Source organism: Neophocaena asiaeorientalis, unplaced genomic scaffold, assembly GCF_003031525.2.
Source record: "Neophocaena asiaeorientalis asiaeorientalis breed wild unplaced genomic scaffold, Neophocaena_asiaeorientalis_V1.1 scaffold223, whole genome shotgun sequence".
NCBI classification, from domain to species: domain Eukaryota; kingdom Metazoa; phylum Chordata; class Mammalia; order Artiodactyla; family Phocoenidae; genus Neophocaena; species Neophocaena asiaeorientalis.
In genome coordinates this window covers 1967063-1994918 of record NW_020175045.1, presented here as the reverse complement: position 1 = coordinate 1994918, position 27856 = coordinate 1967063, and the positions used below count along the sequence as shown (strand labels likewise).

Here is a 27856-nt window from a genome sequence, read left to right as displayed (position 1 = left end):
GAAGGCTGCGTGGGCACAGCCCACCGGGCTTCGGGGAGTCACGGGCGGGGCCCGGGGCCGGTCCGACACGAGAGTCCCGTTCCTTGCCTCTGCCGGGCTGTGTGGCCCCGGGCAGGCCCCTTCCTACATGGGCCTGGCTGGGGGTCAGGGGTAGTGATTTCGGATTTTGGGACACTATGATTCCCAGACTCTGATTCTAGAATACGGGTGCCCTGGACGATCCCCTCTGCAGGGGATCGAGGGGAGAGCAGCCTTCACCTCAGCCCTGCCCCTCAGCCCAGCCTCCCCTCTCCCGTGACCTCGGTACCTTTCTAGAGAGAACTTCCTAAACATGAGGTTGACCTGCTCCAGGTCGTAGGCGTCCAGGCCCTCAGACTGGTGCGAGGAAGAGGAGGAATGGGTGGAGGGAGGTCCAAAGGGGAACCGCTCGTGGCTGTCATCTGCGAAGGCGTAAAGGACGCTTCAGGCCCCCGAGCAGGAGGGAGGGCGGCCCGTGGCCTTCCTGACGTGGCCGAGGCGGCTCCTCCCTTTCTGCCTCCTGGCAAATCCTCCCCCCTCCCCGGATGAGGGAGCAGCCTCGGTCAGCGGGTCCTGGAGGCCCTGGGGGGTATAGGGTCCAGTCCCGGCAACCTCTCCTTCAGAGCCATTCCCCCGCCTCCAGGGGGCATCTGGAAAGGGGCCGCCATTAGCAGGCACTTGCTCTGCTTTGGAATCGGGGTCCAAATTTTCATCTGGGGACCTCAGGTCTAGCCACCATCTACCGGCCTGGGGCGGGTCTGGGGCGGGGCTGCAGGACCAGCGTGTGGACGGAGTAAGGAAGCCCCCTCTCCTCCCAACTCGGCGGAACCCCGAGCCCCCCAGGGAAACACGCCCACCCTGCACAGCTCAGGCCGCTGGGACGGGAGATCTGCAAGCCCTGCTCTGGGCTGATAACAAAGGCTTCTCTGCAGAGAGAATTTGTCCCGACACTGCAAAATGCTCTGGACGGCTGCCCAGAATTCTCTTCCCAGCTCTCCCCTTTCCAAACTCCTGGAGCTCTTCCCATCACCCAGCCTCGATTAGGTGCCCATTAGGTGAAAGCTGCTGCTGGTCACCAATTAAGGAGAGCCACTAATCTTTCATTTTATCTGCTGGCAGCCTGAGCTGGCGAGGGGTGGAGGCAGGCCGGTGGGAGCCCTGGAACCGAGGGGGCTGGCGGGCCACGCCCGGAGGATTCTGGGCCCAGCTCCATGCTGCCAGCTCCTCGGGGCCCGAGGACGCTGCCACCATCCCAAGGCGCCGAGCCATCTCCCGAGAAGCCGGAACCCTTCCTGTTCTTCTCCCTCCTGTCCATCCAGTCAGAAGCTCAGGTCTGGGGACTTCCCTGGTGGACCAGTGGGTAAGACCCTACTCTCCCAATGCAGGGGGCCCAGGTTTGATCCCTGGTCTGGGAACTACATCCCACATGCTGCAACTAAGAGTCTGCGTGCCGCAACTAAAAGATCCCGCATGCTGCAACTAAGGCCCAGCGCGGCCAAAATAAACACATGATAAAATAAATAAATAGGGGCTTCCCTGGTGGCGCAGCGGTTGAGAGTCCGCCTGCCGATGCAGGGGATGCGGGTTCGTTGCCCCCAAAAAAAAAAAAAAAAAAAAACAGCAGCTCAGGTCTGCAAATCTGCATGGGGTCTCCCCACTGGTCCTCAACTATGCCACCACAGTCTCTGCCACAGCAAGAAGTCAGGGACACAGGTTCTGTGTCCCATGCAGCTGTAACAGGGCCTGGTGAGGTGCAGGGGCCTCGCGGCTGCAAGGGGTGGTGGCTGGCGGGTGCTGCGTGCATGCTTACTCCCTGGAGACGGAGCCTTCGTTTCTGGCTCTGCGTGGCAACGTGCTGGGCCGAGGGAATATCCCCTCCATCACACCAGCTCTGCCCGTGGGTCGGGTTCAGGGCTACCACGGCCCCTCCAGTCTCCCCAGTGCCTGCCTGCCCCACACCTACAGTTTCAGGGGATGAAAACCAACCTTAATTGCCGCCCCATCTCCATCCCAGGGCCCCAGCCCCATGCCTGCCACTCGTCCCGCCGAGGTTGGTTAACAACTTAATTAACACCTGGCTTCTTATGAGGTCCCCCCGCTTCCAGTCCCTCCTCCACCACACTGCTCCTTAGTCTCCCTAAGACTCTGTTTCTTCATCTGCAAAACAAGGACGACAATAGCATCTCTGAAAACAGCTGCTGAGAGTCACTGCAACTGGATCACAGTGCTTGGCTACGATCGCGAGAGCTATGCTTTCTTAAAAACCCAGACCTAACTCGGATTCTACACTCAGCATCGCGATGGTTCCTACTGTCTGCGGAACAAAGGACAGGCTCCTCAGGCGCCTCCCAGCCCAAGCCACTCAACGGGCGGAGGCCTGTCTTCCTCGTGCACAGACAGCCCTCTCGGAATCCACTCTGCACACGTTTCCTGAGGACCTACTGTGTGCCAGGCTTTGCCCCAGGCAGGCCCTGCTGGAAGGTCAGGATGGGGCCGACGTGGCTACCACACCTGTAATGCCTCTCAGACCTGCTGGGTACCCACCGTCAAGATCTAAGGCATCGAAGCCACCGCTGTCATTGTCGTCTTCAACTGTGCTGCAAGACATAAGGGGGGACAGGAGAGCTCTCCTGACTGTGTGTGCAGGTGGGCAAGGGAGAGCGAGGCTTCCCGAACGTTCTGGCTGTCTGAGAGGCTGTGGTTCTGAGAGGGCAGGATGGGCGGGAGAGGAAGGTCGGCAGGTGGGTGGAGGGCTGTGGGCCATGGGAGGGCTGCACGAGGCTGGGTGCTTTGCTGGGAGGGCAGGGCGGCCCCAGAGCCTGCAGAGGCCGCATTAGCTGGTGTGAGGACGGACACGAAGAGCCGCTGAGCAGAGTCCCCGACAGCCCCACCTGCTACTTCCCACTCATTCCTCTCCCTGGATGCAGAGTGCCTAACGGCGTTTATAGTCGAACGGGCTGCATTGTGTGACGGGCCCAAACAGCTGAGCCTCCCTCAGACAGGACAGGTCGGGAGTGAGGCACATGTTCCAAGAGTTCTGAGCTGTTCCTGTGTGGTTCCTGTGATGCAGTAATGAGGCCCAAGCCAGGTGGCTGGCAGGACCCAAGATGGAGATCCAGCCCCGCCGGCCACTCCTTGGTCTGGCCCTTCTAGGAACCACCGCAAACCTCTGACTCTGAACGTACGATGCTAAATATCTGGTGACTGGAAACACCTGGATGCCCAGGCATATCTCTACTGTGGTCTCCACAATGGGGACACTGATGGCCTCCACGAGGTGAGGAAAGGGGAGAGACGGTAGCAATGAGGGGGACATTCACAGCGTCTCTCACTCTTTGGCAGAAAAAGCCAAGCTCTGGAACCATGGGATGGAGAAAGCTGATCTCTCGGTAGCAGGGGGCGAAGCGATGCTGGTTTCGTCATTTGCTGGCTAGCTGGGGGGCCCTGGGAAAGCCGTGTCCCTTCTCTGAGCCTCGGCTTGCCCATCTGTAAAATGGGCACCATCCTGCCTGTATCTCGAGCTTCCCTTAAGGACTGGCGAGTTAGTGAAGTGCCGAGCGGCACAACAAGCACCAGGAACACGTCCCGCCCCCTCCCCCCACCTGTCACCCACCTCCGATGAGGCGCGTCTTCCTTACAGCGTCTGACGATGGAGTCGTTTCCTGGCGGCTCGGCCGTGATTGACATAATGCTGGAACGGCTTCGATGGGGCTGCTTCAGACACGCACACAGATGTGTTACGGGGAGCCGTGCCTCCGCGGGCGTACATGTTATATACACACGGACTAAGTTTAAATCAGATGCGTCCCCTCCTGCTACGCAGGCAGTGTGCGCCCGCAAGCTGGTTCTCAGCGGCGACCTTGGCCGAAGAAGGCTCGCGCTCAGCCTGGGGCAGCCGAAGCCACCAAGCCTGGGGCACATCGGCTCGTCCCGGGAACAGGAAGCGGGGAGGCGGGTGGGAGCCCGAGAGACGGTCCTTGTTTGTGCCCAGCACGGGCGGGGTTCTCTGTCCCCAGAACTGCCCAGCCTTGGGCACCTGCTCTGGATGAGGGGAAGACCTTAGGGGCTGGCGGAGGCCCACGCAGACAGCTCGGCTGCTGGAGGGTGGCCCTCTGAGACAAGGCCCGCTGGCTCCCAGCAAGGGCTGCCTGAACTGAGTGCCTGGGATTTCCCCTCCCAGAGCTGGGCTCAGACAGGGGCCATTCCTTATCACGTCTCTCTCCTTCAGGGCCTGATGCTGGAGTGGCTGACCAGCTTCCCAGGGCTTCCCCTGGGGTTAGAATTTCTAATCCCACGCCTCCTGCCGCCTGGCTAGGGGGAGTGACACCGCTCTGCCCAGGTGGGCTGGAGGGAGGCGCGCGGGGGCCGGGCAGGCCTTGCTCTGCCGCTCCGGCCCCCACCGGCTGCCCACCTCCAGCTGCCGGAGTCGCCAGGGGCTGAGAAGCGGCAGCAGGATCGTCAGCCGCCTGTGCCACTCGCCGCAGCCCTGCGGAGGCCCGTCTCTTCTGCCCACCGAGTGTCAAATTGGGAAAGGAGGCGGCAAGAAGGTGAAAATACATTGCGAGGCCAGGAGACATGGAGCAGGGCCTGGGCTGCAGCCCTGGGCGAGGAAAGCAAGCAGGCCGGGCCCGCGGGGCGGGCGAGGCCGGGGTGGGGGGCCCGGCCCGAGCTCCGAGCCGGAACGGGGAGCGGCGCTGAGGGCCCTGCTCACCATCTTGGAGAAGGAGGTGGTGATGGGCAGCGACCCGGAGGAGCTGGGGCTGGCGTCCGTGACGTCTTCTTCGTGTCCCCTCCCTGTCCTCGGCGAATCGGGCAGGAGGAGCAGACGGAAGGGGCGGGGGAGAACGGGGAGGGCAGGGTCAGTGAGAGCCCCTGGGGCACTGCGTCCCTGGGGCCGTCCTGTGTGTGTGTGGGGGCGGCCTCCTCTCCCCTCCGCTTGAGGAAGAGCCGGGTGTTTTCACCACCACGTCCCTCCCCCCACACAGGCCCAGGGCGGCCTCATCAAGGCTGGACGATGCCTTCTGTCTTGAGGGCCAAGGTGGGCAACCCGGCTGGCACTCCGTGTGGAACTGGCCACCAGGGAAGTGGCTCGGCCCCCACCTTAGGGCTCCCCTTCCCCCGGTGTCCCCACCAGGCGCAGCCCAGATCTGGACCCCTGGCTGCCCTGCTCTCCTCGGAGGGATGAAGCCCGTGAACTCAGGCCTGGCCGTCAACCTCTGCGGGCTCGTTCCCGGCGCCGTCCTGCTCTGACCCCAGGAGGCAGCACAGCTTTCTGTATCACACACTTTCCAGGCTGCACATCCATGTCTCGGCTTCCTGCTCCATCCCGGGGGGCCCTTCCGGAGGCCGTGCCCAGCGACCTCAATTCTCCCTTTTCTAGACCCCGTCTGCACGTGCCCTCCTTGACAGATCCTTCTCCAGCCTTCTTCCAACCGCTCTCTTGGGTGTCCAGGGCCACATTCCACCTCCTCACCGATGGCCCTGCCCGAGTACCTGGGCTCTGGAAGCATCTACGTGGACCTGCCAGCACCTGGCACACAGTAGGTGCCCGGTTCACCCAGGCAAACCCTCGCTAGCCAGCTGTCGCTCCAGAGTGGCGCTGAGGATGAGTGAGAGGAATTCTGGGGACAGTGTGTCTCGGAGAACCCGGGGTTGAGGGGTGAACTGGTGGCTTCCCATGCCAGGGACTGCCTGCCTGGAAGTCCGGGAGGGAGGCCAAGTATCGGGGCTCCGGACGGACCCACGGGGAGAGGACCTCAGATGTGACGTTTCCGTGGTCGGGGCTCCCGCCCTCTCCGATGACAGCAAACAGTAATCACCATCTGGACACCCTGCCACCCCGGGGCCCCAGGGCCCCCGAGACCCCTCCCGGGTTAACCTTGCAGGATCGACGCCTACGATGGGAGAAACAGGTGGACCGAGAGTCAGAGTGACAGACAGGAGAGGGATCCGGGCGTCTCACTAACCTTGAAGATCTGATGTCCGCTTCAGGCTGATGGGGGATTTGGCCCTCTGCAGCTGAAAGAGGGGAGGGGAAGCAAGGAGACAGAGGACACAAATCAAACAAGGCCTGAGACACACGTCACCGGCGCTGAGGCAAGAAAGAAACCGAGGCGAGCCCACGCCGCCCTCGTCACGTGGCCGCAGGAACCACAGAGGGCGCAGCATGCCCACGGACGCCCCACGGCCGTGGCTCCCCTGGCCCGGCGCAGGCAGCCGCTGGTACAGACACGCCCGCCCCACGGGAGGCGCTGCCACGTGGCTCGGATGGTACCAGGGCTGAGAGTGGAGGTGGGGTGGTATTGTGACGCTGAGCAGAACTGGCTGCACGGCGCGGGGGAGTTTTCAGGAACAGACGAGGCTTCGGGGAAGCTGCCCCGGCCACCCCGGCCTTAGGTGCTGGCGGTGCCAGGCCGGCCTCCGAGGTGCCGCCCTAGGCCTTCCCCTCCCTGTGTGCGAGGGCGGGGAGAGCAGAGGCCCCGCCAGGCCCCGCGCGTGAGACCGTCTCATTCACTCAGTCACATTCATTCATTCCTCAGCTGATGGAGTGCGCTAGAGACAGAGCAAAGCAGGTAGGATGAGTGCTGTAACTCCAGCTCCATCACAAGCCACTGACGTCGGTAAGCACGCGATATGCGCTCAATACCTACTGGTTGAGTAAACAGATGAATCTGGAGATCGTGCTTAGATCATTCTCTCTCCTCTCTCTGAACTGTACTACATTCGTAGGAGATGAGAGAATTCGCCGGAACAAGCAAGAAGCACAGAGCTGGCACGGTTTCCGTTCACAGGGCTGAGGGCGGTCCAGTCGCCTCAGGGGTCCGAGACCCGCCCCAGGACCATGTGAGGCCCAGCTGCCTCCTCCCCCGCGTGCAGGGGGCCCCCAGCTCCCCGGTCCCCACCCCCGCCCCAGGATGGCCCTCCCCGGCTGCGTGCAAGCACCTGGATGCCCTTCAGGTTCATCCTGCGCTTGGGCGGGTGGTAGGGCAGGAAGTAGCGGCTGTCCTCTGGCGAATCCTCTGAGGTTGAAGAATCGTCAGCCTCCTGACCGTTGGTCCTGGGGCTGGTGTCCCCAAAGTTCTGAGAGATGATGGTCACTGGTAGGTTCCTGGGCAAACTCTGGAGACAAGGGGAGGCCGTGTCCGTGACGGAGCACGGAGGAGCTGCCGCCACGCGCAGGAACAAGCTCTACTGGCGCCATCACTCCCTCGGGCACCCAAGCTTGAAGCTCCGGATGGCCTCTTCCTCTTTCCTGACCCCCGCGTCCACCCCGATGCCAAGACCTATCACGCTAGCTCCACCCTCCTCACGAGACCCCCGCCCCCATCTCCCTCCCGCCGGGGCCCTGGCGCAGACCCTCGCACTGTGCTCTCTACGGTAGTAGAGGAACTGCCTCCCAGATGGTGTTGGCCCCTTATCTGATACGCCACCACCAGATCCACAATTTCAGGCCCTAGGCCTAAGCTACAAATCTAAGAAATGTTGCTGAATGCCTGGATAATGATAACAACGGGGCCAGGTACTGTCCTAAGTAACTTACAGCCGTTATCTGAAGCTGAGGTGCAAGAATAGTAAATAACTTCTGGTTGGTCCCCTCAAGGCCACGTAACACCCTCATGCTACACTGCCTCCAAACCCAAAGCTTTTGGCCTTACTTCCCCGCACAAAATCCTTCACGTCCAAGAATAACTCACGACCAGCCTCCCTAGCCGACGGGCCCAGTCGGCTCCCTCCTGCTACCCGCTCCAGCCCACCTCCTGCCTGTCCCCGCCTCCCACTCCATGGATGACAGACCTGCCAAGCGCGGCCTGCCGACGGCATGCCATGGGTGTCACACCTCCAGGCCTTTGCTCGTGGTGTCCCCGTGGGCTGGAATACAGCCCCATCTTTCCTCACCTAGCCAGGCGCTGTCACAGCTTTCGTTCATAAATTCAGCAGATGCTCCCCGAGGGTCCACCCTGTGCCTGGCCCTGTGCTACACGTTGGACAGACAGAGGGGCCTACACGGAGCTTCTGCGTCACTACAAACTGTAGGAAACGCGCAGAAGTTGAGGGCATAACACAGAGGCTCCTGGTTTCCATCAGGAACCGGCAAAGGCCTAGCTGAGGAAGTTGACACTTCAGCCAACCCCAGAAGGGGGTCAGAACTTGGCCAGGTGAAGTCCGGGGACAGCATTCCAAATGGAGGTCCCGAGGCTGGCTTCTCCTGTAGGGAGTCTTTCCCGGAACCCTGACAGAATGGAGGCCTCCACCCCTGGGCGCCTACAGCGCCCCTTCAATGCGTAATTTACAACACTTGCGTTGAAATGTCACGCTCCTGGATCTGCGTCCAGCACTAGATCTGAGTCCTCTGGGCGAGGGGCTGGGAGGGTGGGTCCGATCCTGGTTTCCCTGGGTGACTGACTAGCGATGCCCTCGGGGAAGTTACTCAGCTGCTTGTGTCTGGATTCTACCCTTCGCCAAGGAAGACAGCGATCTTACTGTCCTGGCGGGCAGTCCTGCGGCACAGAGGGCGCTTAGCACGGTACCTGCAGACACAGGCACCCAAGCCCACAGCTACGAGAGTGATAGTATCATCTATCTGCCCGCATCACGGCATCGCTCACTTCGGGGCGCCTGGGGCCCCGCCGTGACACGTGCCTGAACTTCATATCGAGATAAATGACGGTTTCCTTACAGGCCCTACTGACTTTAATGGGAGCAGGGCGTCTTACACCCGATGACCGTCCAGAGGGGTTTAAGGAAACCCAGGGGCAGGCTGACGGCCGACAGAGGTCCCCCGAGGAGGACCTGCGGTTCTAACGCGGGAGTGACTTGCCCGAGATCACCCGGCCAGCAAGCGGCCGGGCCAGGGTTTCGTCCTGCCTCTTCTAGCTTCAAAATGAGCGGCTTCTACTCATCACGACCCAGACACACGCGGTTCAGGGGCACGGCTGCTCTGGGTGCGGGAGGGAAGGGTGTGCTTCCTCGCGGGAGTGCACGCGCCCGGCCAGCCCCACCTGCTCGAGGCTGCCGCTGTCCTTGGAGAGGCGCCGGAGTTTGCTCTCCAGGTTCACGATGCAGGCTTCCCGCCGGACCATCTCAATCCTCATCTCATCGTTCTTCTCCTCCAGCTCGCGGATCTGTTTCCTGTACTTGTCCTTTTCGATTAAGCACTGGGAGTACTGGGTCTGCGCCTCGTCCCGGGAATGGAAGGCCTGCCCGGAGGAGGAGAGGGACGAGGCCGATTGGCTCTTCGCCCCGACGCTCCCAAGTCACACCCAGACGCCCGCTCCCCAGCCCATGTGTCAGTTCCACGGCCTCTGGCCCTCTCCTGGACCCTGACCCTTGGGTGTTTCAGTCGATACCATCCTGAACAACACGTCACAGCCCCCGTCTGTCCAGCCTCGGCTGTGTCTCTTGGAGCCCACCCTCCGCCCTAGCGAGTGGCGCCATTATTATCATTCCCACTTCACAGACGAGGCCTCCAGGGAGTGGCAGCTCGCCTGCAGCCACGCGTCTGAAGAGTGACGGGGTCTGGACCTGGCCATCTTACTCTAAAGCCCAGGCCGCCAGGGTCCAGCTCAGGCCCCCATGCTATTCAACGAACTGGGATAGAATTCACTTTGGGAACGGAAGCAGGCAAGATGGATTCACGAGTGATTCCAGCGGAGTTAACGACACTGCCCCGGACAAAACCTCCCGCTGGGCCCCACGGCCCGGAGCCCGCAGGCCTGCCGCGCAGCCGCCCCGGGCGGCCCGTACCTGGTCGCGCTCCCGCTCTACCTCCTCCAGCTGCAGCATTAGGGTGTTCATGCGGTGCTTGTACATCTCGCAGTCCTTCCCCAGGGTCGAGCACTTCAGCTGCAGGTCCTCTTTCTCCTCCAGGTACTGCGAGCACAGGGGGAGATCGACACACGCGTCAAGCGGTCACCTATCGGGGCCGAGAGCCATTTTCTGGCTGCGTCTTCCCGGAGCCGGCCTGCGCCTCCCCACAGGGCCTGACCTTGTGAGAGTCAGCTCTCTGACCAGAAGGGACCAAGGTAAAAGGCCAGTCCACCAACGGAGATTTGCTGTGGACCTACTACGTGCCAGGGAATGAGCGGGAGACAGGGTGGACGCCGGGTGCGCCCTCCCGTGGCCTTCAGCCGGGGGGAGACGGGTGTCGCGCTGACGCACAGGGAATTTACACCAGGGGCCAGACCTGGTCCCTGGAAGAGAGCGTGGGCTCTGGAGGTTCCACTAACACACATCCGTGCACAGGGGCTCCCGGCCCGAGGGTGTCAGCTGGGTGGGTGCTGCCCCGACCGCCCATGGGGCCCACCTTGTCCCTCAGCTCCTCCGCCTGGCGGACCTCCTCCTGCAGGTTGTAGATCTTGTTGACGAGCTCCTGTCGGTCCTCCAGGGCCTCCTTGCGGTCATGCTCCAGGATGTCCAGGATGGCCTTGTCCGAGTCTGGCAGGCTGCGCTTCCCGGCCTGGGCGGGCGGGGAGTGCGGAAGTGGGGGAACGTTTAACGGTGCTGGGGGCAGGGGGAGGGCAGGGAGCGTGGGGCCCGGGAAGGCGGCAGACGAAAGTGCCGGCGACACACTGAGCGAGCGGAAGGTTTTGTGCCAGGGAAGCAGAGAGAGGCAAGGGTCGCTGTCTCTCGGGGTCCCTAAGCAGCTTATTATTTACGAATTTTATCACCTGGAAAGAAGCATAAAAAACATCCCGATGCCTGTTGTTCTGCCCCGGCTCTTATCAGAGCTCAGAGGAGCACTTGCTGCCTCTCCACACACTTCACAGGTGACAACAAAGAGAGGGCTGATCTGCCTTCCAGATGCCTCCCCTGAAATACCAACTAATCTCTCCGACTAAACCGGGACGCATCCTCTGCTCTGAACGAGAGCCTTCCGCGCCAGGCAGCCAGTCCTGGGGGGCGGGGGGAATCATTCCAGAGGAAGGGGCGGGTGCCTTTTTTCTTTCCCTGCGTATGTGTTTTGGGCTATTATTCCTCGGTACCTACAGATGATTCTGTGATGGCAAAGGTGGGGGGAGGCTCCTGAAGTTTTAACAAATCACACAGAGCTGAGAGTTGAGTTTCTAGAAATCTTTAAGGCAAGAAGATTTCTCGGATGTACTTTTCTCACAGCACCCAGGGCAGTGATTTTGTGTGAATGGTGATTTTCACAGAGTGATTCAGCCGAGGGAACATCGCCACAAGTTTTATCTCACATAATGTCGTGCCTCTGAGAAGTGGGTGGTGTGGTCACCCCCGCTGACAGAGGAGGGACTAAGGTGCCCAAGGACGACACGAATTCTCTGTGGTCCCCGACCCTCATCCTCCCTTGCGCCCACTGTGCCCGCACTGGCCCTCACCTGGATGATGGACTGCAGCTCCTGGATTTTGGTCTTCAGCATCTCGTTCTCCCGCTCCAGCTCCAGAACTTGCTCCTTCTTGGGCCGGTTCTCGATGTCGTTCTTTAGTTTCAGCGACTGATTCCTCTCCAGCTTGCATTCCTCCTCCATCTTATTCAATCGATGCTTGAGCTGGTCGATCTGAAACACCCACAGGGTGCGGAGGGGAGAACGCAGTTGGCAGGAGACATTCAGAAAAGGCAGTGCCTCCCAGATCCTACTGGACTTCCAGCATGAGCTGTGCTCTGCCCCCCTCTCTCCTTCCTCCAGTTGGTGACAGAGAAGGCCTCAAAGAAACCTCTTCTAGGGAAACAAACCACCCCCTCCTTGTTGAGGAAGAGGGCCCTGATCCATTAATTTAGAACAGTTCTAAAGCAGTTACGTCCCCTGGAAGAATCCCTCAGGCAACTTTTGTGGAGTGGAACAGATTACAGACTAGGATCAAAGGTACCCAACCTGGTGTTTCCCCGAGGTATGTTATCCATTTTAAAGGTCTTTTAGGATGGGTTCCAAACTCTGATCCTCAGAAGTCAAGATCCCCTCAAGAACCCTCGTGTTATCGCAGGGAGCAAAGAGATGCGGGGCGGCGGGGGGGATCCGGGCCCCACCCTGACTTCACATCCCACAGTAGTTCTGCACATGTACATGTTTTGGCCTCTTGTGTTTCACACAAGATTTAGTTGAACAAATGGCATTGCTGCCACTGACAGGATCTCTGGCCTAAAGGACCTGCCCAGACCTAGTGTGTAAGAAAGAGTGGCTTCCTGGAGGAGGAGGCAGTTACTACCCCTGGAAATGGGACAACTTCTCCAGCTGTGCTGAGCTTCACCCAGGAGGCGAGTGTGAGGAACTGAGACCAGGAGGAAGCTTCTTAAACCTCTGTGACTTAGCCTGGCTGCTTCCCCAAACTGATCAGCCTTGGTAAAACACCTAGAAGAGGAAGATTGTTTTCAAGGTCTGCAAGGAAGAGGGTACCAAATGGGTGAGTGTCCTTTTTCAATTCTAGGCTTATGCGAGGAACATCTCAAGAAATCTGGCAGGTAGAGGGTGGTGGCTTCAGCAAGGAAGGGACCTCGGCTGTACGCCCGTGGTCTGAGGGAAGGAGCAAAGAGGAATGCAGGGAAGCAGCCTGGGCCTGAGAAACGGCCTAGCACTCAGCTGGCCAGATGTTCTTTTAAGTTCTAGATATGGTTTCTCACTGTTACTATATGGCCAGAAAAACATAAAACAGGAGAAAGTTCTAGGAGAGAAAGTTTTACACCTCCGCCACAGGTTAACACCACCAAACCCTACATGAGACAGCACAGGAACCTTGCTTCCTGGTCACACTCACACACACACACACACACACTCCTCCTCAGTCTTGGAAGATGAACCCAAGTGACCTGTTCTGGGTCCAGATCCCCAGTCCCATCCAAGTGGACACAAAGTGAGTGCTTACTAGGTCAGCCATCTTGCCAAAGACATATTTCAGCACCTCAGCAATCCTAGGGCGTAGGTATAATTTTCATTTCCATGTAACTGGCATTTACGAATGAGGAAAGTGAGGCCAAGAACCAACTAAGTGGTAAAGCCAGAAGAAGTCAGATTTGAAGTCAAATCCAAAGGATTTCGAAGCTCTTGCTTTTTGCCTGCTACGTCGCTGACTCAATCCACCTGAATTCTAGTGGACTGTTTACTGATCTGTCTGGTTCAACTAAATTATAAGTGACCTGAGCACAAATCAGGTTATTTATGCCTATGTCCCCCACAGTGCTTAGCACCGTGCCTCACACATGGCAGGTGCTTAATAAATATTCTGAGGGTCTATTTTCCACCCAGCAGCCAGAGTGACCTTTCTAGATATAAATCAGTTGTCACTCGCAGCTCTCAATCCCTCAGTGGCTTCCATCACTACTGGAATAAATTGCAAAGTTCTTACCAAGCCCCCAGGATCTGCACCCTGGCCGTCTCCCATTTGCTCATTCGGCTCCAGCCCCACTGGCTCTCCTGCTGTTTCTCAAAAACACCACGCATGGCCGCTACCTGGGGCCTTTGCACTTGCTCTTCCCCTGAGACTTGCAGGGCTGGCTCCTCCCTTTCCTCAGATCTCTGCTCCTGTGTCTCCTTCTCAGGAACGCTTCCTGACCATCCTATTTAAAACGGCAACCCTCACTCACTATCCCGAAACTCTTTTCTCCCTCTTCTTAATAGCACTTATTACTACCAGCGATTGACGCATTTCTTTTCTGATTAGAATGTGAGCTCCATGACAGCGGGGCTTCGTTCTGAGTTATGTATCGCTGGAAAAGAGGCTGGTGCAAGGCGGTGGATGAGTGAAGCAATTCCCTTCTCCATCTCCCTTTTGGAAGTAAACTCGTTAATGACATCTATCATTTGGCTGCTGGATTGTTCACGGATAAGTGACTATTCCACTGTGCCATGCTGCGCTTTGTGGATACAGCTGTGAAGGGCAGAGTCCTGGCCTCAAGGATCTCATGAATCCACGGGACAGGTGCTGTGCCCATCTCCTCGCTAATTTTCCCGAGGGCCATAGAGCTGGGCAGGCCCCTGAATCCTCCATCGCCCCCCTCACCCAGCACGGGTGCAGGGCCCATGAGCTGGGCCCACGTACGCATCTCTGGTTCACGTGCCTAGCGGGTCCTCGCTCCGGAGCAAGTGGGAAGCTCCGCCGAGTCCGGGTGCGCAAGTCTGCACATGCGCACAGGGGCCTGGAGGGCTCCTGAGCAGGAGGGCAAGCTCACCGGGCCTGTGCGCATGTGCAGACACGCGCGGTGGATCTGGGCGCTAAACCGGCGCCGAGCCTCGCTGGGTTGGCGAGCGCACGTGCACAGTCGATCTAGGCTGCCGGAACTCCCGCGTCTTCCTTTCTCCCTCACCCGGCCAGGTGTTAAACCCTGCGCCTGCCTGCCTGGTGGTCTTTGCCCCGGTGGCCTTCGCTTCCCGCTCACTCACTTCGGCCCAGCAGCTCCCGCCACGTGCCCCTCACCTCGAGTTGGAGGTCCCGGCTCCGCATGACCGCCATGTTTTTCTCTTCGCTGAGCTGGGCGTAGCGCATGGCCAAGTTGTAGTTGTCATCCTTCACCTTGACCAGCTCGTCGTTGTAGCTGTCCCGCTCCTCCTTCATCTTGTAGTACCGGTCCCGGAAGGTCAGCAGCTCCACCTGTGTCAGCGTCAGCTGCTTCCTGTCGTCCTCCAGCTGTCGTGACTTGGCCAGCAGCTCACACCGCTGCAGGTCCTTGGCCTTCATCTGCTGTTGCAACTTGATGACCTCGTTCATCAGGAAGTGCGTGAGGCCCTCGTGGCCCTCCTCCACTGTGGAGAGGGGGGCACCCAGTCAGGCCTGAGGACTGGGGAGGGGAAGAAGGGGGTTCCAGACGTGGGGCAGGTGTCATTCGTTCCCTCATTCACTCACCAACATTTTACTGAGCTCTTACTACCCATCAGGCACCGGGGATTCAGGGTGCGCAAGACAGCCTTGGTCCCGGTAGAGCTTATGTCTGGCAAGGGAGACAGACATCAAAAAAACAAGTGATCACACGCAAATGTAGCTACAGATCGAGAGGACTGCACAAAGTAAAGGTATAGGGGACTGTGAGAGTGTGTAATGGGGTGGGGGGGGACCAGATCCAGCTGAGTGGACAGAGGCATTAGAGGAGGCTCCCGATGGATGAGCTATTGAGGAGAGAAAACACATTCTAGGAAGGTGGAACAACATTGCCAAGGTCCTACGGGAAGGGAAGAGGAACCTGGCACATTTCAGAAACTGAAGGAAGACCGAAGTGGCTGGAGCTCAGAGAGAGGGAGAGGCAGAAAGGTGAGGCTGGGAGTGTCATCAGGGGCTGGACCACGTAGGGTCCCCGTGGGCTGCACTGGGGTCTCTAGATGGCAACAATGGAAAGCCACTGAAAGGTTTTAAGTAGGGGAGGGTGACATGAGGAGTAGAGAACTCATTGGATCAGAGCAGGAATGGATATAAAGAGCTGATAGGGTTGTATGGGTCTTGACTAGGATAGGGGTGTATATGGAGAAAAGACTGATTTAAGAATACTTAGGAAGGAAAATTAAGATGACAAGATGACCACGGGCTCTGGTTCATGGGATACTGGCAGGAGGGTAGGCAAAGGAAAGGACAAGATGAAGAGGGTAGGGGGAGTTCCACCCCCCCAACACTCATGGCGGATGTTCAGTAAACACCCACTTCCCTTGAGTCAGTTTGTCCCTCTGTGACCTACATTTCATCATCAGGCAGAAATAAGTGGTCGACAGTTCCTAAGTGCCACTGGGGCACTGTCCTGACGTCACAGATCCATAACCTTAGAGCTGTCTCACCACTGACACACACACACACACACACACACCCCTCCCATCACAGTCCGAATGCTGATGGTAAAGCCACTTACCCACAATGGTGGAGAATCTACGAGTGGGTTCCTTTCCGGTCACCAGTTTGTACAATTCTGGGTAGTAAAATTCCAGACTCTCCAAGAAGGCCACGTAGCCCCTTTGCCCCTTCGTATGGAGAATGTCCAGCAGTCGGCCTAGAGGAAAGGCCAAATCACTCGGTGGTCAGAAGCGTCCATGTCTCCGAGTCCAGTCTTATGCTGGGCTCACATCCAGACAGTACACTCTTAAGAAGAGAGTCTCACCACACCCTGTCACTCCTGAGTTATATCTTACAGTCCGGCTAATGTAAATCGAAGTGCCAGGCCCTCGGCAGGGATTGTGAGTGTTAGTTTCCTTTCCCCCAAAGACTGGTGGAACCAGAAGCAGCCATAGGAAACCAACAGTCTTAAAGAGCTTCCCAACTGACCAGGGCTACAATTAACCACACAGGCGTCTGTGATCGAAGGAGGATGGATGTACAGCAGTGGTTATGGAATAATATATGGTTCTCTGGGATTCAGACCAGGAAGATAAGTATTTGGGTGGGGAGCTAGGAAAAGTCCTAGGAAGCAGGAATAGCTCCATGTTCTTCAGTGGGATTATCACATAGCCTGGGAACGTTTTTCAGCTGTTTCTTCCCTTGAGGTCCTAAAACTCAATCCTTCCCCTAGGGTAGACATAATAAATAAATTTCATCTTGTGTCACCTGTTTGTCACAGCGGCCCGGATTCTAAAGTTACATCCAGGCTCAGGAGGAAAACATGCTGGGATTAGTGATGTTTGTCAGGTATGCAAAGGAGAGTCATAGCATATGAGCTACTTATCACCAGTCATACTGTGGGCAAGTGAGTTTAAGAGGCAACCCTCTTAAACTGTGAACCACAGAAAGAGATGTATTTTACATTGTGACCGTGTGCTTACACACAAAGACATATTTTGCTACAAACATATATGTGAATGCACACACAGATGTATATAAAACCAAAAAAATGTTCACAAACCACACTTACTACCTACCTTTAATGAATGTGATAAAGTGTCATGGACCCCTAGGCAGTCTGGAAAAGCCTATGGACCCTTTACCAGAATAACATTTTCAGACAGATAAAATGCATTGGATTACAAAGGGAATCAATCGTAATAAGATACGTTAACAAATATTAAATTTGCGACTCAGTAAACAAATGTGCTTCTTTATTAATGCATCAAATAAGCCAATCTCTTGGCAGGTCTAATAACGACTGTAATTTCAAGGGAAAGATGAGTATAAATGATATTTTGGAAATCTGTAATAGCTGTAATGTGATAAGAAGGTATCCGTAATGTTTACTGTTGACAAAGACACAGGTATTGCTAATCATCGTGATTTGTTGCCTACCTGCATCCATAACTGAAGGGAATGCTAAGTCTTAGGTTGGTAAAATAAAGATGTAATTGCCCCCCCACCAAGTTAATAGACCCTCTCTACCCGTGGACAGTTTGGTGGGGGACCGGGGGGGGAGAGGTCTACGGACTCCAGTTAAACATCCCTGCCTGAGAGAAACGTCATTTTGCTACAGCTAACTGTACGTTGTCTCCTGAGGTTACCTGCCCGGTTGATCTTGGACGGCAGCATGGGAGCATTAAGCACTTCATCTTCATCTTGTTCGTCAATGACCTTGCACTGGCGCAGGTAGGGGGTGAGCTTGGCTGGGTTGATGTAGCGGCTTAGCATGTGCCTGTTGCACTCCACATTCTCCCACAGGGCATCCTCTTCATCCTTCAGTGTCTGCATGTAGTCGTCCATCTCTGGCGCCCCTCCTTTTAGACATAAACCCCAGCAAGGTTAATAGAACAGCCTCACTGGACTAGCTCTATAAACTTTGAAGAGATCTCCGGTATCCACCGTTAAGTGAAAAAACAGTAGAGAAAAACATATATATTCTACCTTTTATTTGAGAAAGAAAGGGATAGGAAGAGACATATATTTCTTTACGTACTAAACACAAACAATGGATGGATAAGCCATAAAATTAAAACAAAAATTATAGGGAGAGAGGGAGAATTTTGTAGTTGGAGTATATCTTTTCCTTCCAAGTTTTTATATCTTACGAAGAATTTATATTTCCAAAAACAATATATGCTATACTTTTTGTTTTACGGTTTCACATAAATGGCATCATACTATATGCTTTCCTGTTTCCTTTTTCAACTTGCTTTTTCCTCTCTGCATTTGCTGAGATTTATCTAGGTTGATACATACAGACCTAATTCATTCATTTTTAAAAACAGCTTTGTTGAGATATAGTTCAGGTACCGTACAATTCACCTTTTAAAAGTGTACACGTCAATGCTTCTTAGTACAGTCCCAGAGTTGTACAACCATCGGCACAATTAGTTTTAGAACATTTTCATCCCCCCCCAAAGAAACTTCATACCCTTCAGTAGTCACTTCCCTCCAATACCTGCTCCTCCAACCTTAGGCAGCCACTAATCTATCTTCTGTCTCTGTAGACTCGCCTGTTCTGGACATTTCACTTAAATGGGATCGTACAACATGTGGTCTTTGGTGCCTGGCTTCTTTTCAAGGTTCATCCATGTTGTATGTAGCATGTTTCAGTACTTTTTATTGAGGAATCCTTTTTCATTGTATGGATATATCACATCTTGTTTATTCGTCCATTGATGACTTTGGGTTATTTGGTTATTACGAATTATGCTACTATGAAGATTCATGTACACGTTTTTATTTCCCTTGAGCAGATATGCAGAAATGGAACCGATGAGCCATAAGGTAACTCTATGTTTAACATTTTGAGGAACTGCTAAACTGTTTCCCAAAGTGGCTGCGCCATTTTACATTCCTTGTATGAGGTCCTAATCTATTCCTGCTAGCAATGTATGAGGTCCTAATCTATTCCTGCTAGCAATGTATGAGGTCCTAATCTATTCCTGCTAGCAATGTATGAGGTCCTAATCTATTCCTGCTAGCAATGTATGAGGTTCTAATTGTCAACAATTATTCTTGTCCATCGTGTTTAGTACAGCCATCTGAATGGCTGGGAAGTGGTATTTCACTGTGGTTTCGATTTGTATTTCCCTACGAACTAATGACATAGAGCATCTTTTCATGTGCACATTGGCCATCTGTGCATGAGAAATGCCTATTCAAATCCTCTGCCCATTTTTAAATTGGACCGTTGTCTTTAATATGGAATTTTTATGTGTTCTGTATACAAGTCAGATATATGATTTGCACGTATTTTCTCCTATTCTGTTGGTTACCTTTTCACTTTCTTAAAGGTATTATTTGTAGCACAAAAGTTTTTAATTTTGATGTAGTCCAATTTCTTTTTTCACTTGTGCTTTTGCTGTGCATCTAAGAAACCATTACTTAATTCAAGGTTATAAAAATTTACTTCTATTTATTTTCCTAAGAGTTTTATACTTTTAACTCTCACATTTAGGCCTATGATGCATTTTGAATGAATTTTTGTGTATGGTGTGAGGTAAGGGTCCAACTGTTTTTAACATGTGGATATTTAGTTGTTCCAGCACAATTTGTTGAAAAGATTCTTCTTTCCCTACTGAATGGCCTTGGCACCCTTGTCAAAACTCAATTTACCATAAATGTGAGTGTTCATTTCTGGACTCTCAATTCTATTCCATTGACCTATATGTCTATCCTTATGCCAGTACCACACTGTCTTCATTACTGTAAATGTGCCGTAAGTTTTGAAATTGGGAAGTATGAGTCTTCCAACCTTGCTCTTCCCATTTCAGATTGTTTTGGCTATTCCGGTCCCCTTGCAATTCCATATGAATTTTAGGGATCAACTAGTCAATACCTGCAAAAAAAAGTAGTTGGGATTTTGATAGTGAATCTGTTGCATATGTAGATCAATTTGAACAGGTATTACTATCTAACAATTAAGTGTCATGCTCCAAGAATATGGGATGTGTTTCTATTAATTTAGATCTTCTTTGATTTCTTTCAGCAATGTGTTGTAGTTTTCAGTGTACACTTCCTTTGCTAAATTTATTCCTAAGTATTTAAATTCTTTTTGATGGCATTGTAAATGTGAACGGCATTCTTATTTGTTGAATAAAATTCATTGTTAACATATGGCTGTACAATAAATGACTTCTGTATATTGCTGTTCCATCCAGCAGATTTACTGAAATCATTTATTAGTTCTAATAGTTTGTTAGTGGATTCCTTATGACAGGATGTTTTCTATATGACTTGCCTATATATAAATGTCATCTGCAATTACACTGTTTTACTTCTGTCTTTTCAATCTGGATGGCTTTTCTTTTCTTTTCTTCTCTTTTTTTTCCCCTCTAATTTCCCAGGCTAGAACTTCTAACACAGTGTTACATAGAAGAGGCAAGAATGCACATCCTTTTCTTGTTCTTTTTTTTTTTGCGGTACGCAGGCCTCTCACTGTTGCGGCCTCTCCCGTTGTGGAGCACAGGCTCCGGACGCGCAGGCTCAGCGGCCAGGGTCCACGGGCCCAGCTGCTCCACGGCACGTGGGATCTTCACGGACCGGGGCACGAACCCGTGTCCCCTGCATCGGCAGGGGGACTCTCAACCACTGCGCCACCAGGGAAGCCCCCTTTTCTTGTTCTTGATCACGGGGGAAAAGCATTCAGTTTTCACTGTTAAGTATGATGTTACCTGGTTAAGTGTGTGTGTGTGTTTCAGACGTTCTTTATCAGGCTGAGGAAATTCCCTGAGTATTTTTGTCACAAAAGGATGTTTAATTTTGTCAAGTGCTTATTCTGCATCCAACTACCATATAGTTTTTAGCTTTGATTCTATTAATATATTACATTGATTTTCAGGTATTAAACAAACCTTGCATTCTTGCTGTGAATCCCGGTTAGTTATGGACTTGGATTTGGTTTGCTGTGAATCCCGTTAGTTATGGACTTGTTGGATTTGGTTTGCTGTGAATCCCGGTTAGTTATGGACTTGTTGGATTTGGTTTGCTAGTATATTTTTGAGCATTTTGGCATCCATACCTTATGGGAGATGTTAGTCAGTAGTTTTCTTTCCTCGTGATGTCTGACTGGTTTTGACATCAGGGTAAATTTTTCCTCATACAATAAATTGGGAAGTGTTTCTTCCTCTTCTACTTTTTTGGAGAGTTTATGAAGAATTGGCATACTTTTGTCTTTTGTTTGGTAGAGGTCACCAAGGAAGGCTTTTCTTGGTAGGTAGGTTTGTTTGTTTTTTTACGGTTTTTTTTTTTTTTGTTTTTTTACGGTACACAGGCCTCTCACTGTTGTGGCCCCTCCCGTTGCGGAGCACAGGCTCTGGACGTGCAGGCTCGGCGGCCATGGCTCACGGGCCCAGCCGCTCCGCGGCATGTGGGATCTTTCCGGACCGGGGCACGAACCCGTGTCCCCTGCATCGGCAGGCGGACTCTCAACCACTGCGCCACCAGGGAAGCCCCAGTAGGTAGGTTTTTGATTACTAATTCTTTACTTGTTGTAGGTTCCTGTTTTTCTTGAGTAAGTTTCAGTAATTTGTGTCTTTCTAGGAATTTGTCCGTTTCATGTAAGTAACCGAATTTATTAGAAACAACTTCACATTATTCCTTTGCTTTTATTTTGCCTTTTATTTCCGTAAGGTTGGTAGTAATGTCCCTTCTTTTATTTCTGATTCTAGTATTTTGGATCATCTCTCTTCTTCTCTTGGTCAGTCTAGCTAAGCGTTTGTCAATTTTGTTGAAATTTCAAAGAACCAACTTTTGGTTTCATTCATTTTCTCGATTGCTCTTCTCTCCTCTAACTCATTTACTTTTGTCCTAATAGTAGTACTTCCTTTCTTATGCTTGCTTCAGTTTTCGTTTGCTCTTCTTTTTCTAGTTTCATAAAGTGGAAGGTTAGGTTACCGATTTGAGATCTTTTAAAAGTATTAACATTTATAGCTATAAATTCCCTTCTGAGCACTGCTTTAGTGACACCACTTAAGTTTCAGTATGTTGCATTTTCATTTCCGTTTGTCTCAAAGTAAAATATTCTATTTTCTTGTGTGATTTCCTTGACCTACTGGTTATTTAGAAGTGCGATGTTTAATTTCCCATATTTGTTAACTTCCCAAATTACTTTCTGTTATTGATTTTTAATTTAATTCCATTGTGGTAAACATACTTTGGATCACTTCAGTCCTTTTAAACTTACTGAAGTTTGTTGTGTGGACCAGCATATGAAGAACATTCCAGGTCGGGGGCTTGAGAAGAGTATGTATTCTGCTGTTAGGTGGCACGTACTATAGACAAGTCCAAGTTCAAGTCTCCTATTTCCTTGTTGATCTTCTATTGTTCTATCCATTATTGAAAGTAGAGTATTAAAAATCTCCATCCAGCTATTATTGTTGAATTTTACATTTCTCCCTTCAATTCTGTCAGGTTTTTTTTTTTTTTTTTTTGCGGTATGCGGGCCTCTCACTGTCGTGGCCTCTCCGGTTGCAGAGCATAGGTTCCGGACGTGCAGACCAGCAGCCATGGCTCACGGGCCCAGCCGCTCCGCGACATGTGGGATCCTCCTGGACCGGGGCACGAACCCGTGTCCCCTGCGTCGGCAGGTGGACTCTCAACCACTGCGCCACCAGGGAAGCCCCAATTCTGTCAGTTTTTGCTTCATGTATTTTGAGGCTCTGTTGTTTGGGTTAGGTTATATTTATAACTGTTATAACTTCCTGGTGGTTGACACTTTTATCATTATGAAATCTCTTCTTTATTTCTAGTAACATTTTTGTTTTAACGTCTATTTTGTCTGATATAAGCCACTCTAGCTCTTTTATGATTCTTTTTAGCATAGTCTATATTTCTATCCTTTTAACTTTCAACCTCTTTGTACCTTTGGATGTAAGGTTTTTCTCCTGTAGATAGAATACACGTGATCTCGTTGTTTCAATCTAATCTGGCAATCCCTTAATTTTTATTGGTTTATTCATTTTTAACTGTTGGATGTATTATTCCATTGCAAGAATATACCATAATTTATTTCTTCATTTCCCTATAATGGATATTTAATTTCCCCCCAGTTTTTTACTTGAAAATTTAGCACTATTTATAATAGGAAAAAAATGTACACAATCCAAACATTCTTCAGGAGATACTCCATGATCCTTCTGCACTATAGAATAACATTTTGAAAGTACGTGGTGACATAAAAAGATCCCAAGACATCGTTTATTTAAAAAACTAAAGGGAGGGAGGGAGACGCAAGAGGGAAGAGATATGGGGATATATGTATATGTATAGCTGATTCACTTTGTTATAAAGCAGAAACGAACACACCATTGAAAACCAATTATACTCCAATAAAGATGTTAAAAATATATATATAAAAGTAAATATGTACACACATACATGTGGTATAATTAAAAAATATATTTGGTCTTTGCCCCTGGTTCCCAGCACAGAGTGACAAGAGTGTGAATGCTTTTTGTATGGTAACAAGATAACTCTTGGGTAAGGGGCCCCTAGTAGCTTTAGGATGGGAGCTGACCGCCAGAAGAACCAGGCAGGTGATTAGAAGGTTGTAACTTTCAGCCCCACATTCCTGCCTCAGGGGAGGTGAGCGAGGCTAGAGATTGAACTCAATCACCAACCGAGAATGATTTAATCAATCACACACGTGATAGCACCTTGATGAAAATCCCTCAATGATGGGGGGCAAAGAGCTTCCAAGTTTCTGAATGCAAGCACATGCTGGGCGAGTGGCTCATCTCAACTCCACGGGAACAGAGGCTCCTGTGCTCGGGACCCTTCCGGACCTCCTCATATGTGTTTTCATTTGTATCCTTTAAAATCAACTGTTATAATAAGTATAGTGTTTTCCTGAGTTCTGTGAGCCATTCCAGCAAATTACTGCACCTGGCGAGGAGGCTGTGGGAGACCCTGATTTAGAGCTGCTCAGGCAGAGGGCAGGTGGCCCTGGGTTTGAGGCCACCATCCGAGGCGGGGGCAGGCTTGCGGGATGGAGCCCTTAGCCTGTGGCATCTTTGCTGCCTCTGGACAGTTAGTGTCAGAATTGAACTGGATTGCTCGACACCCAGTTGGTGTCAGAGAATTGGTGGCTGTGTGAAACAATGACACGTATTTGGTGTCAAGAAAACACTGTACATTTGGTGTCAGAAAAAATATCACAACACAGTATAAACTCATTCATGTAACGTAATACCTATAATTATATAGGTAGGGGTGTGTGTGTGTGTGTGTGTGTGTGTGTGTGTGAAAGAGAGAGAAGGGGAGAGAGAAATAGGGAGAGGGGAGGGGAGGGGAAGAAGGAGGGAGGGGAAAAGTTTGAGAGGATCTGATTATACTGATTCTATCTAAGAAGAGGGAGGAATTCTGAGGTTACTGGCCAGGAGGACTTGGACGTTACCTATACTGTTTTAGTGTTTACAACACACACACCTATCAGTGTATTATGTGTATAGTTTGAAAAAGGAGAAAAAGAAAAATGAACAAAGATGACAGCCAAGTCTAGGGCAATAGATGTGCCGATATGTAACATCTGCCTTCCTGCCCACGCCCTCAGATGGCCACAGCCCTGATATCCTGTTTGTACCAAATAAACCCTCCAGCCACAGCCGACTGACCTGCTCCAAAGAGGACCAATCCCGAGGCTGGGTGCACGAGTCCAACCCCTTGACCTGGGAATTTCCTATGGGCCAAAGAGACAGTGGGGCGGGTGAATGTGCTGTGGGGAATTAGCTAGAAGGTGGCATCAGGGTGGCCACAGTGGAGGCTAGAACTTGGCCACAGTAAAGCAGAGCCCCAGGCAGGTCGAGGCTATGGAGGCGGAGGGAGCTGGTCTGCCAGGTGGAGCTGCAGTGAGAGACCCCGAGGGCCCCTGAGAAGTGGCAAGAGTCCTCTCTCTGGGTGTATAACTCTACTTCCCAGCCATGTAAGCCTTGGCCACACGTGACGTCTGGTCCTTGCTACAGACCTTCAAGAATCTCCCCATTAATTTGAGATGGAGACTCGTGTACGAAGATTCAACAGAGGCATTGTGTATCCAAAAAACCTGGACACCCTACAGACGTCCCGACACAAGTAGAGGGGTAAATACTGTGCGTACTCAACGATGGCATACCCTACAGCAGGGCAGGGGCAAAGAACTACGGCCCATGCGTCAACACGGACGGATCTCGGGCAGGTGAGGCTGGGTGTAAAAGCAAGTCGCGAAAGATTACGTGCGATAGGGGAGCGCCCACGAAATTTCCCAAACATACGCAACTCAGCTGTATGGTTGAGGATATACTGCAAAACTATACTGAAGAGCAGGGGTCTGATAAACGTCAGAAGGGTGAGGGCAGCAGGACGGCTGTGACGTGGTGGGACACACAGGTGACACGGGTGATCCTGGGAAATACCGCTTCAGCTGGGACACGCGTGTCCATTTTACTGTTCTTTGTTTCACTGATACACGTACACATCTTTACGTGCGTGTGTGTGTGTATAAAAACGTACGAAATATTTCATGGGCAGGAACTTTGGATAGTGTAGCTAGGCTCAAAAGAAAAAAAACCCACCTTGACCACAATTTCAAATGGATTTCTCTTCTCAAACGCTTCCCTGTAACTCAGCCTGACTCGGCCCCATCACCTGGAGGAACCTGGATGAAACGTCAGCTCGGAAACACGCTCTTAGACACCGAGGCCCTGAGCTTTAACAGCCTATCGGGCTGGACGGTCCTCCCTCCTCTCAACTGTAGCCAGAGATGATGGCAACTCGGACAGTACCCTCAGCAGGGTCTGACTTGGTCTTGAGTCAAACCCTAGACCACATCTGTCTTTCTACACACAACCAGAAAAAGCAAGTTCAAGCCTCCCGGGCCACATTCTGCAGGAAGGGCTATTTTGCTCAAGTTCTTACAGGCTCAAGGAGACCACCTGCCGGTGGACAAACTCCATGGCAGCTGCTGGTCTCACGTCCCTCCGCCATTCGTTGGAAACATGGACGGTGTGGCCCCAGCTGTTGCTATGATACAGTTCAGTATCTCTGTCTTGACCTCCGAGCTGAGGGTGGCCCCCACCAGCCCCCACGGTCGCACCTCGCCTGACGGTCTCTGATTCTCCACCAGCTGCCCGCTCGCTCAGAACCTGCTTCCTGTACCTCCCTCGGCCTGGAACCCTCCCCTCCCCGCTCCCCTGGCAAGTCTCAGGTAACCTCGCTTTCTATTTATTTTACATAAAGGAGACACACGTGAAGTACCTGGCATAGAGTCGGCGCCCAATGGACAGGAGGTGACTTTTATTCCTTTTACTCCTTCTGGCTGGGGCTGGTCCTTCCCTGAGCCAGTTTCCTTCCGGATGTGGAGGTCTGATGGGCAGGATCTGTAAGAGGAAAGATAATGTGACTTGAAACAAGGCCACAGGTTGGAGACAGAACCATTCAAGCAGCGAAGGGCCCGCTGCTTTGGAAGCAAAGGCCACACAATCCCAGGGCCCGCATCTCTTCAGGTGATGGGGACGCAGTGGACTACGGCCTGGAGCTGCTGGGGGAGAAGGGCTTTTGTTCCCATCGATGGACAGCCGGGAAGGCCACTGGCCCCAGGTCCCAAGACTCTGGGAGTGGAGAGAAGGCCACATGGTAACTGTGGGGCTGCTCCTGGCCGGGTGGAAGCTCGTTAGAAGTCTTTGATAGAAGCATTTGCAGAGTGCAGAGGTTCTAATCAGCTAGTAATTCATCAGGTCAAAAGCAGTAAACCACACTCCTGAGTCCAGAAGCGTTCCCTTCACTGTGAGTGATGTCTCAGCTCTGCTCGCCGTGGTTTTGGGCAGGAACACGCCGTCACTTCCCCAGGGTGGCGTTTCTTACGGTGACTGGCAAGGCCGTCATGCCCAGCCAGTCCCTCCAGGAGCACAGCTGGGGCTGTGGGTTTTGAGGGAAAGGGCCGGCTCTCCTGAAGAAAGCGTGGTAGAGGAGGGGGCGGGGGGGGAAAGGCACAGACCCTGAGAAGGTCAGGAGGGGCCGACACCGGTCTTTTTTTTTTAGTGGTTTGAGAGATGGCAATTTTATTTATTTATTTATTATTTTTGGCTGCGTTGGGTCTTCGTTGCTGTGCGGGGCTTTCTCTAGTTGCGGCGAGTGGGGGCTACTCTTCGTTGTGGTGCACGGGCTCTAGGTGCGTGGGCTTCAGTAGTTGTGGCTCGGGGGCTCAGTAGTTGTGGCTCACGGGCTCTAGAGCGCAGGCTCGGTAGTTGTGGTGCACGTGCTTAGTTGCTCTGCGGCGTGTGGGATCTTCCCGGACCAGGGCTTGAACCCATGTGCCCTGCATTGGCAGGCAGATTCTTAACCACTGCGCCACCAGGGAAGCCCCCGACACCTGTCTTGACAGCCGCCAGGGTCCCTTGGCAGGGGCTCCAGACGGCTGCTCCAAACCCACAGCTCCACTCAGGGGTGACGGGGACCCTGGGATGCCATCGTTTAATCAGAAACTTGTTGGGTTTTGGCTTTGAGGATTAATCATAGATGACACCAGATCTCCCAGGGCTGACAGCAGCTCTTCTTGTCGGGTGTCAGCTTGGATCGGAGTCAGCTGTCTCAGACCCTCAGCCCCGGGGAGGTGGCAGCGACATGCTTCTCTGGAGGACGCTGTCTCCTTGGTCTCCTCGGCTGTGGGGCCCCGGGCGAGGGCTGGGGGAGCAGGAGATCTATGCGCAGGCCAGGTGCCCTAGCCAAGATCGGCAGGGCCGTCCTCAGCCCAACAAACCAAGGCCCAGGGAGGCCCAGGGAAATGATACTTCTCTGTATTTGCATTAAACAAAGAAGTATGCATTTGCATTTTTCCTCTTTTATAATCAGAAGAAAAAGCTTTAAGAAAATTCATAGTAGGAGAGGTTTTAATTGCAGGAAAGGGAAAGCAGGTTTGTACTATCCGATGATGTGTCAATGTAGTTTGGGGAAACTGAGGCACAAGACACCCAGTAATGAGGCTGAACTTTCTATTTCTGCCCTTTGAATTTTGAGTTCACCCTCGAAAACTTGGTCCTAAGGTCGGGGCAAACGTATCGGCTACATCTCCTGAGCGATTAACTCATAGGTATGACATTCAACTGGTGGAAAC

At 52.7% G+C, this 27856-nt stretch overlaps 1 protein-coding gene across 8 annotated transcripts in view; it reads right to left on the bottom strand.

Moving 5' to 3' along the window:
• Positions 1-27856, bottom strand: part of CARD11 (caspase recruitment domain family member 11) — a 96086-nt gene that overhangs the window by 12888 nt on the left and 55342 nt on the right. For 6 of the 8 annotated variants that reach the window (XR_003005724.1, XM_024763465.1, XM_024763471.1 and 3 more), the window contains exons 2-15: positions 26002-26123; positions 17370-17582; positions 15800-15937; positions 14386-14711; positions 11358-11537; positions 10322-10474; positions 9763-9888; positions 9018-9215; positions 6961-7137; positions 5985-6036; positions 4730-4812; positions 3632-3732; positions 2563-2615; positions 308-440 (exon numbers count right to left, since the gene is read on the bottom strand). Coding sequence is in view for 7 of the 8 variants with exons in the window: in XM_024763465.1 (XP_024619233.1) it covers positions 308-440; positions 2563-2615; positions 3632-3732; positions 4730-4812; positions 5985-6036; positions 6961-7137; positions 9018-9215; positions 9763-9888; positions 10322-10474; positions 11358-11537; positions 14386-14711; positions 15800-15937; positions 17370-17582; positions 26002-26008 (1940 nt within the window). In the remaining variant the exon portion in view is untranslated. Of the gene's footprint in view, positions 1-307; positions 441-2562; positions 2616-3631; positions 3733-4729; positions 4813-5984; positions 6037-6960; positions 7138-9017; positions 9216-9762; positions 9889-10321; positions 10475-11357; positions 11538-14385; positions 14712-15799; positions 15938-17369; positions 17583-24383; positions 24546-26001; positions 26124-27856 lie in introns of those variants that run through there. The other 2 variants (XM_024763469.1, XM_024763470.1) reach the window with 2 other exon arrangements.